The 18,597-nt window shown below is 38.6% G+C and overlaps 1 protein-coding gene across 1 annotated transcript in view; it reads left to right on the top strand.

Annotated features, from left to right (window-relative positions):
• TBCK (TBC1 domain containing kinase) overlaps positions 1-18,299 on the top strand; it is a 228,335-nt gene extending 210,036 nt beyond the window's left edge. Inside the window, exon 26 of the mRNA XM_029235214.1 lies at positions 17,286-18,299. Within this exon, the coding sequence (XP_029091047.1) occupies positions 17,286-17,396 (111 nt within the window). The 3' untranslated portion in view covers positions 17,397-18,299. The remainder of the gene's footprint in view (positions 1-17,285) is intronic.
• The last annotated feature ends 298 nt before the right edge of the window (positions 18,300-18,597 follow it).

Below are 18,597 nucleotides of genomic sequence, written 5' to 3'. Positions count from 1 at the left end.
TAAACCAAGTTTTGTGATACTGTGATGATCTCTCGTAGCCCTTACCTTTTGCCAGTCCCTTTTTCTCTCTCTAGCTGTCTTCTTCCTCCTTTTGCTCAAGCTTTTCCCCTAGCTTTTGGCCTCAGGCATCTGAGGTTATCCTACGCCAGGTGTGTGCTCAAAGGGGACCAAATGACTCTGAAAACACTTTAAACCAATTCAGCACGTGTGTTATCCCTATAGTAAATTTCTCTACCTCCAGATAGTATCTGCCTAGTTTGTCATATTAATATAATACTTTTAACTACTTTGTATGAGATCATCTACCTGTCAGAAAACATTAGTCCTTTTTATAGTTGTATCTTAAGCATTTTGATAAAGAATAGGAAGTGAATCTCCTTTATAAGTTCCAAATATGCAAAGAATTCTTTCTTGGTCTTGTTATACCTGTAAGTACTGGGTATGGTTAAACTTGGCTTTTTTCCTGACTTTTTCCTTGCCTTCTTGTCAGCAAATGTTTTGGTCTGTGGTTTTATATCAGATTATAAGGAAACATTTTAGATATTAATGCAACTTGAACACAGTAGAAATCATATGAGGCTTAAAAGTAACAGTGAAAACTCTCCTATGTAACTCTACATTTGTTAAGTGATGGAGGATAACTTACTTTAAAAGGTCCATGACCTAAAACCTGTCCTGTAGATTCCCTATTCTCATAACCTTTCAAAAGTTGTGTGAATTAAAAAGCAGTGTAGGAGTTGTGGTAAAGGGAGCCTTAAAGCACCTAATCCAGGCTTTGGTTTTTTAACATGTTTATTGGTTGTATTTTATGTATAAGCAATTTTTTTAAAGGCAGAGGGAGCTCATTTCCAATTTTCAGGAAAAACTGCCAAGACATCATCTGAATCTTGTGAGCTCTGGCACCTATATTCATGAACTGTCACAGGATAAAAGTTATTTGTCTTAATACGTGTTATTCTGTATACCTATCCTGCCCTCCACAGCCCACCATTTAATTCATTACTCCTTACCACAGGAATGTTTGTGACTGAATAAGAAACTAACCATAGTAACTCTCCCTCTTGACCTACAAAGTTTGGGACTTGGCTGTGATCCATCACAGCCCTAACTGTTTTGAATCTGAATTTTTATTATATACATCCTTTTTAGAGCACAGTATATTGTGTGTAATTTGACCAGTGGCTTGGACACAGTTCTCAATTGTCTAATGTAAACAGAAGTGGATAAATGATTGTTGCTGAAATTCTGGTCGCAAATATCGCAGATCATAGGAAAATGTACCACAAGGCTCATTAGAGCTCCTGATACATGATACTATTAGATGATGGCATTTTATCAGAAGAGGCTTATCCTCTAATATTGATCTTGGGTGGCCTCGGCCTGCAGCGGCTTGAAGCAGGGTTTCGGTTCCCAGCCAGTGATTGAGGTCAGGTCACGGCAGTGAGCGCACCGAATCCTAGCCACAGTGGTCAGTGACAGGGCCCTGGCCCTACGGCTTTGCAGAAAAAGAATTCCCACAAAGATGGAAAGTAGTGAAACAAGTAAAATATTTATTAGGAAAAAAAGAAGTCCAGTACATGTGGATAGACACACGGGCGGGCTCAGAGAGAGAGTCACACCCTCGTGGCAGTTTGAATCACTTTTATGTGGGTTTCCTTTGGCCAATTATTTGATTTGCCTTGTTCAAAGTCCATATTTGGTATATCTCAGGATTTTCCCATGTGTGCCTGCACATCTCTTAGCTAAGATGGATTCTACCAAAGAGGCCTATGGGTAGATTTGGCCACTTGACATCACTCCCCTTTTGACCTCCAAGGAGGCTTTCTGCGCATGTATAGTTGGGGAGGCCTCCTGACTTCGAGAATGAGGAATTTATGGTCTCGTTATTTGCTATCTGGGCAGGGCCCAGCCTTCTCTCTCAATTGTCCTGTTACTCCCATCTCGGAGCATCTGTCCACAGGGAACAAACTCAAACCATTTGCCCTGAGGGCCCATCTACCTCCTGCCTCAATATGAGCCAGTATGTTTTTATGTCATAAAAACAAACTTTTATGTCCTAGCTAAAATGTTTTCTCCTATTTCTTTAACGTCAACTTTTCAGAAAACATCCACATAGCCATTCTTAAGAGAACTTATTTGAAAGTATAAGCTATTGTTAAACACTAAACTGTATATCTACAGAAATATCCCAGTTTGCCATATGCATAAATACTAGGTCACTATCAACTATCATTTTAAAATTAAATGAATTAGCATAAAGGAAAATGTTTAATAGAGTTCATCACGAATTTTAGAAGGTCTTTGAATTAATTAAAATTATACGTAAAGTGTTGTACATATGTGCTATATATATATTTTTAGAGAATAGGTTCATAAGCTTTCTTCTGATTGCCAAAAGTATATAGGACTCAGTAAACTGTAAGAGTCACAAGTATAAATTACTGCTCCAACGTAAAGAGTTCACCATTAATACTGTAAAGCATTAGTTAAAGAGTTCACCATTAACACTGAAAAGCCCTACCTTACATACCATTTGGGGACAACCCTGCTTTTTTAAGTTTGTATCTATACAATTTCAGGGTGTTGTAAATGGCTCTCCTATTAAAGGATCAATTGGGGAAAGGAAAGAGGAGGAAAGGAGGAAACTAGCTTTATAGTATTTACTATGAATCAAGCACTTACAGATATAATATCTAATTTAAAACTCTCAACAACACTTTAAGTGTACTATTCAAGTGTGTTGTTTCAGATTTAACAGGTGAAGAAACTAATACCAAAAAGGCTAAGTGACTTACCCAAGATCCCACGGCTAACCAGTAGTAGAACCCTGATTCAAACTCTGTATTGTCTAACTACGAAGTTCCCACACTTTCATCCATACCACCCAGGCTGTTTGATTGAAAGAGTGGATTTTCTCACCTTCTTGACTGGTGGAAAAAACTTTATGGAAAATTATTGTTTGTCTTTGCTGTTAAGTAGGTCTGAAATTCTCTCATCTCCACTTCCCAACTGTCTTCACTCAGATCACCAGTATCTCGTGCCTGACCTCCTGCAACTTCCCACTGTCCTTGCCTGCAGCCTCCTTCCCCCAGTTCTACCCTACAACCAGTGAGGTTTTTGAAGTGTCAGTCTGGTCATTGTCAGAATGCTTCTATGACTTCCCATTGCCTTCAGAATAAAATACAAACCTTCACCATGGTTTTTGAGGCCCTTCATGACCTGGACTCTGCTTTGTTTTCCAAGCTCACCCTCACTGCTCTTAGATTCCAGCCATAATTAACTACTTGTAGTTCCTTAAATGCTGTCTCTTTGTATTTGTCTCTATTTGAAGCATTCTTCTCATTTCTGTTCACCTGGGTAATTCCCATTTGTCTTGAAAAGCTGTTTATATAGCATTTCTTCATGGAACTCATTCTTAACTCCTCAAGTTTGGGACTAAGTACCCTTCCCAAGTGCTCATAGAAAATCTTTTACTTACTCTTATAGTGGCGTTGGGACCGCTATCATATACAAAGTCTCTGTGTGCATTAGATAAAAACCCATCCTTCGTTTAGGGATACACAGCACCATGTAAGGGCGCAAAGCTTGGAAAGGAGAGGATGGGGCTACATTTCATGCTCCACTTACCTCTTTTCTGGGTTCTCTCATATAAGGCACAATTTGTACAACCTTAAATGATGGCTCTGTGTAGCATTTATCAAATGGCATTGTAATCGCCTATCCACTTACCTGCATCTCCTACTAAACTCCAAGCTCACTGAGGACAGGGATTATATTGTATTCATTGTACCCACAGCCCCTAGCATTGTGCCTTTCAAGTAACAAGCATTCAATAAATATTTGATGGTTGAATTAATGACTAAGTTAAGAATGAACACCTGAAAAATAATCGTTTGCAGTAGACAATGCACTTATAGAAATTGGTAAAAAGAAGAAGAAAATAAAAGAAAAATGCTAATATCAACTATTAGTTTAAGACAAACATTGAGTGCCTACATGATGGAAACTATTATGAGGAAACAGAAATGAGAAAGACAGTCCCTTGCCCTTATAAATCTTGCAATCTAGTTAAGAATATAAGACTGATACAACTGATTAAAATTCAAAGTGGAATGTGTCATGTGCTCTGAGATTTATAGTTAAAGTTTTAGAAAATCAATGAGAAGGAAGGAGTTTCTTCCAGTTAACAGAAGGATTCCTAAAGCTTCACGGAGAAGGTGATAGTAGACCTAGACCTTGTATTATTGGTAGGATTTCAGTAAGAAAAAGTGTTGGGAGGAGGGCCATAGTCAGGAGGCAGCATTCCAGGCAAAGGAAATAACACAGGCTGATTGGAAAGCACAGGGCTTCTCTGAAGAGCATTTTAGCTACAGATAAAGCTGGAAAGATAGGGGGAGCTTTTGGTTATAGAGGGCCTTAAATGCTATGCTAGGGAGTTTACATTTTAGGAGTGGGGAGCTATTAAAGGTTTTAAAGAAGGAAAGTGACACTATCAGCTGTATTTTAGAAAGTCATTTGGAAAATTACTTTTAAAGTGTCTCCCATCTCTTTTGCAGTTGATCCCAATGAAATCGAAATTTTAAAACACCAAGAACCAGAGACCAGTTAAAGAATTTCACTCTCCCTATATTCCCAATCTATTTCAGTGCCAGATTCTTTCCAGATTCTACCTTTAGTTGACCTTCTGTCTCAAGCTTGCAATCTCCCACTGTCTAGTTTCTAAGCCCCCAGTGTCAGCAAAGCTCATGCGGCTGCTGGGAGAAGATGACACCTAGGGGTTTGTCTGAGACTGATAGCCAAAGCTCTGCAACTTTCAAAAGGAGACTCAAGAAATGGCCTCACTGCTTTTATTATATGATTCAAGGCATCTGGTAACATCCTGTCACTATCTTCTCTTACCTTTATTTGGGATACTAAAGGACAGCCTTCTTTCTCATTAACCTTTAACTTAAATATAAATAAATATATGTATTTATATAAAGAATAGGCAAGTGTAAGTCTAAATTGAAGAATTTCTTTTGTCGTTCTCAAAATTCGAAGAAACTTTAGACTTAATATTATCAAGATGAAACTTTGAATAAGAGCTTTTAGGTATGTACTACAAATTGTTCTTACTGACTATGGATAAACAAGCTATTCCTTGTAAGGGACCCACAGATCTTGGCTCATCTTGCTTAAGGGCAATAGCCCTAGGAAAGAAAATATCTCTACACAGCAGTTACTGGAGTCTCAGGATTTCCTAAGGGTCTTCCATAATGTTACCATGTAGGCCACAGAGTGCTAGGTAAAAGGGAAAGGGAAAAACTAAAAATGCAAGAACTACTTAGGAGCGAATTCAAGAGTAATTGGGGTCTAAAATGGAGTAGGAGCAGAGGAATGGAAAAAGAGGAAATGGATCCAAGACAAATCACAGAACTAACACAGCTTTGTGTCTAACTGAATAATATAGAGCCAAAGGACTTTTTTTTTTTTAACTCAAAGATCACCTTAAAGTTTCCAGCTTTGGTTTTGGGGGGAAGTTGCTGATACCTTTAACAGAGATAAGAAAGAGAAAAATAAAGTAAATTTGGAGAGAATGTAATGAATTTTGGACATACTGTGTTTGAGGTGCTAATGGGACATCAGTATAAAAAATGTCAGTCAAGCATTTAGAAGTTCAGACTGGAATTCAAAGGGGATTTAAAACTAGATGGGTATCTATAGAATCCTTCCACTTATAAACAGTTAGTATTCTACAATACAGAACAAAAAGATGTAGGGTTTTTCTTAAACGTATGGATACTAAGGGAGGAAGGAGGGGGTGGGATGAATTGGGAGATAGGATTTGGCATATATACACTACTATGTATAAAATAGATAACTAATGAAAACCTACTGCATAGCACAGGGAACTCTACTCAATGCTCTGTGGTGACCTAAATGGGAAGGAAATCCAAAAAAGAGGGGATATTTGTATACGTATAGCTGATTCACTTTGCTGTACAGCAGAAACTAACACAACATTGTAAAGCAACTATACTCCAGTAAAAATTAATTTTAAAAAAAGATGTAGGGTTTTTCTTTACCATAACTAAATTTAAAAACTTATAAATGTATTATTTTAGGAAAGGAAACAAATTCCAGGTGATAACCTGAACAAGAGATTGTCGAAAGACCATTAAAAGATACAACTTACATTTGTTTCAAAAAATTGTAAAAGTCCATTGTCTCCATTACAAAATAGCTTATAAATAAGAAAAATTTGCTTTAGTGCCAGTGATTGGTAGAGGAGATCAACAAAGAAACAAGAGATCAAAGGAAAATGGAAGAGAAAGGAAAGGAAAATATCATTTGGACATGTGAGGAAAAAAATATCTGTTATTGCGATGTAAACAAAGCAAACAATGGAGCAGAAGTTGCATTGACTTATGCTGACATCATGTGACTTTGGGAAATATTTATTTTCCTTGCTGTTTCTATTTAAAGTGTATACTTTAAAACATTAAAATTATTTTCCTTTCCTTTACTCCTCATGGGATTTTGTTAGAATTATATATAAGATGGTAAAATAGAAGAGACAAAGATGAGAACTTTATAATTGCACATGAAAATATTAACTTCTCTTTTTCTCATATACCCCTTGAGTGGCCCACATACCACTAAAAATTACCGAACTCATTGAGAGAATAGCACTGCAACTTACTAAAAAACAAGCATGGAGGCCAAGAATAGAAAGTGAAACTTTCACTGCGTTATCTTCATATTCTTCATCTACTTCAGTTCCTTAACTGTGGAAATGGACTGAGGACATGGTCTCTGATCTGACTACTCTGTGGCCTTCTATATTAAAATTGTCACACAAAGTTTATTATTTCTATATTTATAAACTTCATCATTACTTTTTTGTATAAATGTTTTTTATATTGATAACTTTCAAAGACTTTTTTAAAATGTCTTTTAAATTTTAAACACATTGAGTTAGTGCGCTACAATTATGTATATGTCCCCTTATATAACACAAACTATAAAAAATGTTTTTTAAGATGAAATCTTTACACTATCCCATTTCCTAATCCCCAAAGATTAGTTCCAAGAACAGAAGACTAATATACACCATAGCATGGATTCTGAATATCCCAGACACCATTAGGATAGTTATCTCTCAAATAAACATGGACCAGAACGCTTAGACCACATAATGTCTGTTTTTGTAAACTCTCCCATTTTTTTTCTTACTGCATAATTAACCATATTCCAGTATATAACATGCTAGAGTAATACCCTGGAATTACCTGTTTTGCTCCTTACTTGTCACAAGTGCCTTTGGTAAGGTGTAAGATGATTATTGGCCTTGTGTTCACCTTCTTGGTTTTGCCTTCCAGCTGATTTTACTTCTGTGAGTGAAATAAGAAAGTAAGGTAGCCACTGCCTAATTGTTATTAGATGTTAACACTGTGAAAACTGATTTCACACCTTTTATAGCACTCCTTTTTTTTTCGCTGTTAATGAGGTATAATTGATACAGAAGAATTGTATATATTAAAAGTATACATCTTGATGTTTTTATATATGTATACATTATGAAATGATCACCAAAATCAAGCCAATTAACATATCCATCACTTCACCATTTTTTTTTTCTTAGCAAATTTCAAGTATACAATGAGGCATTGTTATACTTGCTATATATAGTAACTAGTCACCATGCTGTGCATTAGATCTCCAGAACTTATTCATCTTGCACAACTGAAACTTTGTACCCTTTGACCAACATCTGCTCATGTCCTCCCATTGACCCCTTCACCCCTGGCAACCACCATTCTACCCCTGCTTCTATGAACTTGACTATTTCTGATTCCACATGTAAGTGAAATCATACATATTTGTTTTTATGTCTGTGGCTTATTTCACTTAGCGTATGTCCTCCAGGTTCACCCATGTATCACAAATGGCAGGATTTCCTTTTTCAAGGTTGACTAATAATCCATTGTATATATACACAACATTTTCTTCATCCATTACCTGTCAGTGCACATTTAGGTTGTTTCTTTTTTTTTTAATTGAAGTATAGTTGATTTACAATGTTGTGTTAATTACTGCTGTACAGCAAAGTGATTCAGTTAAACATATGTATACATTCTTTTTTTTTTTTTTTTTTTGCTGTACACGGGCCTCTCACTGTTGTGGCCTCTCCCGTTGCGGAGCACAGGCTCCGGACGCGCAGGCTTAGCGGCCATGGCTCACAGGCCTAGCCGCTCCACGGCATATGGGATCTTCCCGGACCGGGGCACGAACCCGTGTCCCCTGCATCGGCAGGCAGACTCTCAACCACTGTGCCACCAGGGAAACCCTACATTCTTTTTTTTAAATATTTTTTTCCATTATGGTTTATCATAGGATATTGAGTATAGTTCTCTATGCTGTATAGTAGGACCTTGTTGTTTATCCATTCTATATAGAAAAGCTTACATCTACTAACGCCAACCTCCCAGTCCATCCCTGTCCCAAACCCCTCCCCCTTGGCAACCACCAGTCTGTTTTCTATGTTTGTGATTCTGTTTCATAGATAGGTTCATTTGTGTCGTATTTTAGATTCCACATGTAAGTGATATATGATATTTTTCTTTCTCTTTCTGACTTTCTTCACTTAGTATGATAATCTGTAGTTGCTTCTATGTTGCTGCAAATGGTGTTATTTTGTTCCTTTTTATGGCTGAGTAGTATTCCATTGTATATATATACCACATCTTCTTTATCTATTCATCCATTGATGGACATTTAGGTTGTTTCCATGTCTTGGCTATTGTGAATAGTGCTGCTACGAACACAGGGGTACATGTAGGTTGTTTCTATATCTTGGCTATTGTAAATAGTGCTGCAATGAACATGGGAATGCAGATGCCTCTTCAAGATCCAGATTTCATTTCCTTTGGATACATTCCCAGAAGTGGGATTTCTGGGTCATATGGTAATTCTGTTTTTAGTTTTTGGAGGAATGTCCATACTGTTTTCCATAATGGCTGCAGCAATTTACATTCCCACCAACAAAGTGCAAGGGTTTTCTTATGTAGTTTATTTATAAAAATAAACATATGTAGTACTCTTAAGAAAATAAATGTCAGTGTGTTAGTTATAAAATATCTGGGTACAGAAAACTAGCAGGAGACAGAATACTTTTCTCAGTTATGGGAGGAACATAATAAGGAACAAAACAAAAAATGACATTTTAAAATTATTGTATAATTGAGGGAAGAGATCAGTGGAGTATTAGTTAAATCATTTCTACCTCTTTCCTGCGAATCCTTGTCACACCTCTTATGTTTCTAATTGGGATCACTGAGTTGGGCAGTTAAAATGATCAAGACATTTATTAATGACTCCAGAAATCTCTTAAGTAATCAGGACAAGACAGGCCTTGAGTTATATTTAAGGCCACACTGTACTCCAGATGGAGAAATCACCCCATATCTTACTTCTCATCTCAAATATGTTTATCTGAGTTGTCCAGCCAAACTCTTAGAAATAGGTACATAATATGCATAAAGTGTCAGCCTAGCTCCAACCACACGGTGCCAGAAATATTAAATGTGCACCTTATTTTCAGCATTCCAGAGGATCAAGAGGACACATAAAACTAGCACAGCATCAGTTTCACATCCATAAAACCAAGAAAATGAAATTGCTACAGTTGCTCATTACAGGTTAATTGCCAGTTCCCTTATTCAGTTTCATACCCAACCAAAAGTGATATTTCACTTTTGAAATATTACCCCAAATTTAGCATTATTTGTCAGGGAAAGGAATGGACAAATAAATGGAAGAGAGAGACTTCTCAGCTTGAGCTTCACCAGGGAGTTGGTCAATTCATGCCCATTGTCCAGTCCCCAATATGAACTTAAAACTCACAAGGCCAATTAATTGTTTGCAATGTGCTTAATTGTCGGCAGTGTGCTCCTTGCAGAATCTTGAGGAGCCCAGTTTTCTTAGCTTCCTGCTGCTACTGTACGTTCCACCCAAAACTGTGTCCTAGGATACCCAGTGAGAAGCAACATGATCCTGGTCTGTGCCCCTCACAAATCTTACCTGTTCTCAGCTTTAATTTCTTGACCTTAGTTAACATGCACTACTCTGTGGCAGTTCAAAAATCCCTTTCCTCCACTCATTCTCCTGCTACAGTAGAACTTGACTTCCTCTAAACAAACATGCCAGCCTCTTAGTCCAAGCTCAGATGCAAGATAAAGAGAGAAAACAAGATGGAGTGGCACCCACAAGAGCCTGCCACTTTCAGACAGTGATGATTTGAGGGGTGCCTACGCAAGCCCTAGAAATGAGCACCAGCACCAGATCCCACTAACCAGAGGAATGACAAAAATGCCAGAGCTTTGCCCTCTCCAAATGGGAGTACTTCCCACAAGAAATGCAGCTGCCCCTGCAGTCTGTGATTCCCAAAATTCTATCCCAGCAAATACCAGATTCTGCCAGCTCCACGTAGGATGTTGCCTGCTAGATCTCAACTGGTTGTGCAGTTTGAGGAGTCCCATTGTCTCCAGGCAGGACTTGGTCTTACAAATTCCAGCCCCACAACATGGCAGCCTCTTTTAGTGCAAAGTGACTTGCTCTCCACACAGTACTATACTTATAAAAATTACAGTTTGAAGTCCCAGACCAACCTGACCAGCAAATGAATCTCATTATGTAATAAAGCAATCCTCAATCTGGCTACACAATAGAGTCACCTAGAATTATAGGTGAAAAGAAACAAATTTGTTGCTGGTGCTTCATCCCAAGAAACTCTACTTCTTACTGGTGTGAAGTGGGCCTGGGTATCAGTGTTTTACTGAAAGCACCTAGATGATTCTGATGGCTTCATAACACTGGTCCAGTATGATATCTTGCCACTTCCACCAAGGATGTCATTCAGTAAGTCTAGGTTTATGATTTCTGTTTGAAGTCAGGCCTCTCCCAAAGCTGCAGTTGTAGTCTACACCAGACGCTTCATCACCAAAGTCCAGTACCCTGTCTATTCACTCAGTAAAGCTGCCAATTCCAGATGGAAAGTAAAAGATGGATGAAACCCTGAACTCTGTGTGCCTGGTTCTCCTCTGTTCCACCATATATCTTCTCCATAAGTGACATGGCTTTTTTCACACAGTGGATTCATAGCCCTTTCTTTCCTCCCTAACCTGTCAAGCTATAGACTCAGAGAGCGCTACCTGATCAGTGTAACGACAGTGACCATCACTTCTGGGTTCTCATTCCCTCCAGGTATTACTAATGAAAGAGGAATGGGGAGAGGGCAACAGCCCCCTAACCCCTGTTAAATTCAGGAGTACCTTGAACTTTTGATTTTGTAATAGCCATACTGCTTAATATTTTTTGCTGCCGTCTCCTCCACTGAACTGTAAGCACTGCAAAAACTGAAACCGTGCCTGGTACTTAGTAGGAATTCAGTGAAATGTTTGATTGATAAGTGAATGAACAAATGAATGAATAGATGGAGAAGAGCTCTTTCCATGGTAGGAGTGGAAAGATGCTGTCGTGGCTTCACTGTTAGGGGCCCATATGTAACATGGATAATTGGAACCACAAGCAGAGGACTGGAGGAGCAGAACTCATAATCTTAACCTGAAAATTCAACACTTGCTCTTTTTCTTTACTTAGGCACAGGCTTGCTTCATTTCAAGGCACCTGAACATTTGCCATCTCCTTGTACTCCATTTCTGCTTTTCTTCTTAGACCTCCCACATCGCAGCAGCCTGATTGTTCTAAAATGCTCTGTTCTGCCTGCTTTGCCTTCACCATTTTCCAGCTCAGTAGCAGCCTACTTGTTATGTCCCTCCTTAAAATAACAGTGGGAGCTCTTTCCAGCTCTACAGCATAGTCTAAGAGAGATTAGGTAAATGTACAGTAAGTCCTTTCTTACTCATTTTCTGACTTCTGTAGTGTTTTGAAAGTACTGAACGCTAAGACTGCTTATCCACAAGCCCTTTTGAGTAATGATATGTTTATCTTAGAATTTCGACCTAAATGGTAATTGTCTTGCTGCGTGTGGGAGAATGAAGCCAAGATATTTCAGTAATCATGTAGTACCAGAGACTGTGCTGCCTGCACATGTGACTTGGGACAGGTGAATCCGGTGCCTCTGTTCTTAAGGACTGGTTGAAAGAGAAATAAGCAAGAAGCACAGGATGACGATCAGCTCACTTTGCACTCGAGCTCACTTGATACCTTTTGAAATACAGTACACTATTTCTCTTCAACATTAATTACTATTAAGGATATCCTCAGTGGCTCTAAAAGAGCTTATGCTCTAAAACATGAACAGCATTTGAATCTCTCTTAAGGCATTGCAGAGAATTGTGGAAAAGTTAAGTGGGGTCAGCAGTACTGAGTTCGTTTTCTGTTAGTTGTTTTGAAAATTGCGAAGATCTGAGTCCAACAACATCTATGGTTTGGCCAAAAAGTTCCTTCGGTTTATACGTAAAAATAAAAGAAAAATTTTTCATTTTCACCAGGAACTTTATTGAACAACATATTCACCATTTTGTTCCACTACCTTCTGCCATTTTTCAGGCAACTTTATAATTCCATCGTCCCAAAACTTTTCATCTTTTTGAGCAAAGAACTGGTCCAGGTGCCTTTTACAGTCTTCCAGGGAATTGAAATTTTTTCCGTTAAGAGAATTTTGTAAAGACCGAAATAAATGTAGCAGTAGGCTACATTTAGTAGCAGTAGGCTGCTGCTGAGCTGGAAATTGGTGAAGGCAAATAAAAGAAACGCAGTCTTGCATTATCCTGATGGAAGATTATGCATTTTCTGTTGACTAGTTCTGGATGCTTTTCGTTGAGTGCTGCTTTCAGTTGGTCTAGTTGGGAGCAGTACTTGTTGGAATTAATCGTTTGGTTTCCTGGAAGGAGCTCATAATAGAGGACTCCCTTCCAATCCCACCATATATACAACATCACCTTCTTTGGATGAAGACCGGCCTTTGGTGTGGTTGGTGGTGGTTGGTGTGGTTCATTTCGCTTGCCCCACGATCTCTTCCATTCCACGTTATTGTGCAGTATCCACTTTTCATCACCCATCACAGTTTGTTTTAAAAACAGAACATTTTCATTACGTTTCAGCAGAGAATCGCATGCGGAAATATGGTCAAGAAGGTTTTTTTCACTTAACTTATGTAGAACCTAAACATCAAAGCGATTCACATAACCAAGCTGGTGCAGATGCTTTTCAGCGCTTGATTTGGATATTTTGAGTATGTCGGCTATCTCCGTCATGGTATAATGCTCAGTGTTCTCAATTAATGCCTCGATTTGATCGCTATCAACTTCAACCTGTCTACCCAACCGTGGAGAATTGTCCAGTGAGAAATCTCCAGCACGAAACTTCGCAAACCACTTTTGACACATTCGATCAGTCACAGCATCTTCTCCATATGCTGCACAAATCTTTTTTTGCGTTTCAGTTGCGTTTTTAACCTTTCTTGAAATAATAAAGCATAATATGCCGAAAATGTTGCTTTTTTCTTCCATCTTCAATATTAAAATGGCTACACAAAAATTCACCAGTTTTGATAAGCTTTTTTTTTAAATGCACGCTTCTATGACAGCTGTCACAGTACAGTCTAACAAAATTGTTTCAAGTGACATTAAAAGCAACTAAGTTCTACTAGAGCCATCTTATGGAAAAAGACCGAATGAACTTTTTGGCCAACCCAGTATTTCACCTACTTACTGATATCCTTATCCTTGGGCTTAAGATAGTATTTTTCAAAATATTGTCCACAGACCTGCGTTAGAATCATCTAATGGTGTTTGTTGAAAAATAAAAACAAAAACAAAAAACACATTCCTGAGCCGCAGCCCAATAAACAGAATCTCTGAGTGACGCCTTGAAGTTATCCTGACCAAACAACTCAGCTGATTCTTTTGAACCTATAAAGTCTAGACTGCTCGCTTGAGACTTCACCAATATTAAGCTTCAAATACTTCCAAGAGGCAGTAGCACTGTGAGCAGGTACTAGTCATTTTTCTTGAAGGATCTGAGATCAGGTTATGATAAAGTAAATGAGAAAAACGTGAGGACACAAACATCCAAGGGAGAGGAATAGGACACCACCTATAGACAGAGAATGGCCAGAGAGCTAAAGAAAACTTTCTTTACTTTACCTCTGCTTCTTACCCTTTTGCCCTTGGGTATTTGTCCTTTACCATAGTTTAGTTGAGACCAATAGGCATATATTGAGCCCCTGCCATGTGCCAGGCATTAGGGACTATACTACCCAAAGCAATCTACAGATTCTATGCAATCCCTATCAAACTACCAATGGCATTTTTCACAGAACTAGAACAAAAAATTTCACAATTTGTATGGAAACACAAAAGACCCCGAATAGCCAAAGCAATCTTGAGGAAGAAAAATGGAGCTGGAGGAATCAGGCTCCCTGACTTCAGACTATACTACAGAGCTACAGTAATCAAGACAGTATGGTACTGGCACAAAAACAGAAATATAGATCAATGGAGCAGGATAGAAAGCCTAGAGATAAACCCACGCACATATGGTCACCTTATCTTTGATAAAGGAGGCAAGGGTATACAATGGAGGAAAGACAGCCTCTTCAATAAGTGGTGCTGGGAAAACTGGACAGCTACATATAAAAGAATGAAATTAGAACACTTCCTAACACCATACACAAAAATAAACTCAAAATGGATTAAAGACCTAAATGTAAGGCCAGACACTATCAAACTCTTAGAGGAAAACATAGGCAGAACACTCTGTGACATAAATCACAACAAGATCCTTTTTGACCCACCTCCTAGAGAAATGGAAATTAAAACAAAAATAAACAAATGGGACCTAATGACGCTTAAAAGCTTTTGCACAGCAAAACAAACCATGAACAAGACGAAAAGGCAACCCTCAGAATGGGAGAAAATATTTGCAAATGGAGCAACTGACAAAGGATTAATCTCCAAAATATATAAGCAGCTCTTGAAGCTCAATCTCAAAAAAACAAACAACCCAGTCCAAAAGTGGGCAGAAGACCTAAATAGACATTTCTCCAAAGAAGTTATACAGATTGCCAACAAACACATGAAAGAATGCTCAACATCACTAATCATTAGAGGAATGCAAATCAAAACTACAATGAGGTATCACTTCCCACCGGTCAGAATGGCCATCATCAAAAAATCTACAAACAGGGCTTCCCTGGTGGCACAGTGGTTGAGAGTCCGCCTGCTGATGCAGGGGACACGGGTTCGTGCCCCGGTCCGGGAAGATCCCACATGCTGCAGAGCGGCTAGGCCCGTGAGCCATGGCCGCTGAGCCTGCGTGTCCGGAGCCTGTGCTCTGCACCGGGAGAGGCCACAAGAGTGAGAGGCCCGCGTACCGCAAAAAAAAAAAAAAAATTCTACAAACAATAAATGCTGGAGAGGGTGTGTAGAAAAGGGAACCCTCTTGCACTGTTGGTGGGAATGTAAACTGATAACAGCCACTATGGAGAACAGTATGGAGGTTCCTTAAAAAACTAAAAATAGAACTACCATATGATCCAGCAATCCCACTACTGGGCATATACCCTGAGAAAACCATAATTCAAAAGAGTCATGTACCACAATGTTCATTGCAGCTCTGTTTACAATAGCCAGGACATGGAAGCAACCTAAGTGTCCATTGACAGATGACTGGATAAAGAAGATGTGGCACGTTTATACAATGCAATATTACTCAGCTATAAAAAGAAATGAAATTGAGTTATTTGTAGTGAGGTGGCTGGACCTAGAGTCTGTCATACAGAGTGAAGTAAGTCAGAAAGAGAAAAGCGGATACGGTATGCTAACACATTTATATGGAATCTAAAAAAAAAAAAAAAATGATTCTGATGAACCTAGGGGCAGGACAGGAATAAAGATGCAGATGTAGAGAATGGAGTTGAGGACACAGGGAGGGGGAAGGGTAAGCTGGGACAAAGTGAGAGTGGCATGGAGAAATATACACTACCAAATGTAAAATAGATAGCTAGTGGGAAGCAGCCACATAGCACAGGGAGATCAGCTCGGTGCTTTGTGACCACCTAGAAGGGTGGGATAGGGAGGGTGGGAGGGAGACGCAAGAGGGAGGGGATATGGGGATATACGTATGCGTATAGCTGATTCACTTTGTTATACAGCAGAAACTAACACAACATTGTAAAGCAATTATACTCCAATAAAGATGTTTAAAAAAAAAAAAAGTAACAACACTCACTGTCCTAGAGGAGTTTACATTTTGCTAGAGGAAGCAAGCTCTTTAATGGGCAATTTAAATAAATGTGGTAAGCCAAAGGTAGAGGTTTGCACAAAAAATCTGGGGGCCTGAAAAGAGGACCCCCTAATGGAAACTTAGCTCCTAAACAAGGAATTGCCTGAGTAAGGAAGTAAGTAGAAATTAGGCAGGTCGGAGTGGGGGGTTGCTTGTGAAGAGAAACTAAAGCAGGGGACCAGGAGTTGGTGGGAAATGGAGCATGTTTCCAACAGACAGTGCACAACCAAAAAAGACTCTGAATCCTAAAGTGATCCCATCTGTCAGGGGATTGATTACAGTCCAGGACTGCTTCATCGTAAAGTACAAGGAGTAGAGAAAGATAATCAATGATCCTGGATAGGTAGACATGGGCAAGTCAGAGAGAAATGTGTATGTCTTGGTAAATTTTCAAAGCCCTGCTTTGCTAGGCATCTAGAAGACTTCTTGGAGCAGTCCTTCAAATTTATTCCAAATTTATGGTCTCAAACTGTTCATTGAAGTTGCTCTGAAAACATGTTAGAACCAGTTCATGGGCCTTCTCTGGGATATTGTGCATGTAATTGCAATAACTAATATGATGAAAATACTGTAAAAATTGTTCATAAATATAGATTTGAGAATGTTTTGACTCTCACTAGAAGGATGTATGAAAAATAAGGATATTAATGTTCTCTGGAGAGGGAGACTGAGAACAGAGGTAGGAGGAATTTACCTGCGTAGTCTCACGGTATACCCTTTTATATTGTTTGAATTGTTTACCAAGTATATTTATTGCCTATTCAAACAAGTTTACAAGAGAATTAAAGAGAGACATTTATCCCATAGCATAAATACGTTTGAAAAGAGGGATTTAATTTATATTAAAAACTAAATTAATGATTCATTGATAGAACAGTGACAGCAGTAATAACATCATCATTATCATTTGTCTATCACAGCTTGAGAAAAAAACGGGATTGGAGATATATCAATTTTGTGTATCCTTTATAAATTTGTCCCTTTTTTTTTTGCAGTTTGCAGCTCATCTTGTGAAGATGAAATATCCAAGAATCTGTATTCTAGATGGTGGCATTAATAAGCTCAAGCCAACAGGCCTCCTCACTGTCCCATCTCCTCAAATATGAAGAACAAGAGTATGGCTGTCAAAAGGACAGAGTGGCATCACCCCCAGCAGCACAGCTCTTCACAGCCTTGCCACTCTAAGGCAGAACTAGACTTCCAGATGGTTACATTTCCATTTCAAGTTTTGTCATGAGACATTTTTTTTTTTAATCTCATGACCGAAATGTTCAGCTATCCAGGCAACAAACTTGACTGTACATGTATTGCTGAAAGAATTTTCTTAACAATGAAATCCGATCATGTATTTTTACCACACCAACGCAAAGCCAGAAGAATTCAACCGACGAGGCACATTTAGCTTTATCAAGAAGTCTCAGTTACACTGAAAAGGCTGTCTTCCATTGCATTGAACAGACAGTCCTAACAAAGGTATTCTTTAGAAATATAGACTGAATGTGAGCTGAAATCATCCTTCCGTGATAATGAAAACTGAAAAGCTATTCACAATACATTCCTTATAAGTAAATGCTATATTTGGTAACTCATTTTGGGCCCAGATATATGTGTGTGTGTGTGTGTGTGTGTGTGTGTGTTTAGAGGGAGCAGAATTTAACCCTTTGGAGAAAGTAATAACAGTTTACTTCAAGAAAAATGAAAGTCAGAAACCATTCATATTATATAGAATATTTTTCAGCTCCTGTAGCTGAGACACCCAAAATAAGAGTGACTTAGACAAGCTAGAACTTTATTTGTCTCTCACATAAAAGTCTGCATAGTCAATCTAGGGCTAGTATATTGGTTTCATTAGCATTAAGTACTCAGGTGTCTGTTCTCATTCTTTACCACCCTCAACACTTAGTTTCTATCTCATAGATCAAGATGGCCGTTAGCTCCCACCATCATATCTACAATTTAGAAGGAAAGGAATGAAGGAGGAGGGAGGGAAAAAAAAGAGAGAGAAGGAAAAAGTAGGGAGGGAGGAAAAAAAGAAGAGAAGGAGAGAAGGGAGGGCACGCTCCTTCTCTTTAAGGGCACAAACCAGAAGGTGCATATATTACTTCTGCGTACTTACCACTCACCAGAACTTACACATGTGGCCACAACTAGCTGTCAAGAAAATCTGGAATACAATTTTGGCTGGGCAGCCATTTACCCAGTTAAAAAATTTTATTACTGTGTGAGAAGAGGAGAAAACATTGAGGGACAACTGGCAGCCTCTGTCACATTATTCAAAAAATTAAGCATTTCACTGAAGCTAAGATA

Source organism: Monodon monoceros, unplaced genomic scaffold, assembly GCF_005190385.1.
Source record: "Monodon monoceros isolate NGI ecotype Baffin Bay Population unplaced genomic scaffold, NGI_Narwhal_1 Super_Scaffold_20, whole genome shotgun sequence".
NCBI lineage: Eukaryota > Metazoa > Chordata > Mammalia > Artiodactyla > Monodontidae > Monodon > Monodon monoceros.
This window is presented reverse-complemented; position numbering and strand designations above follow the sequence as displayed.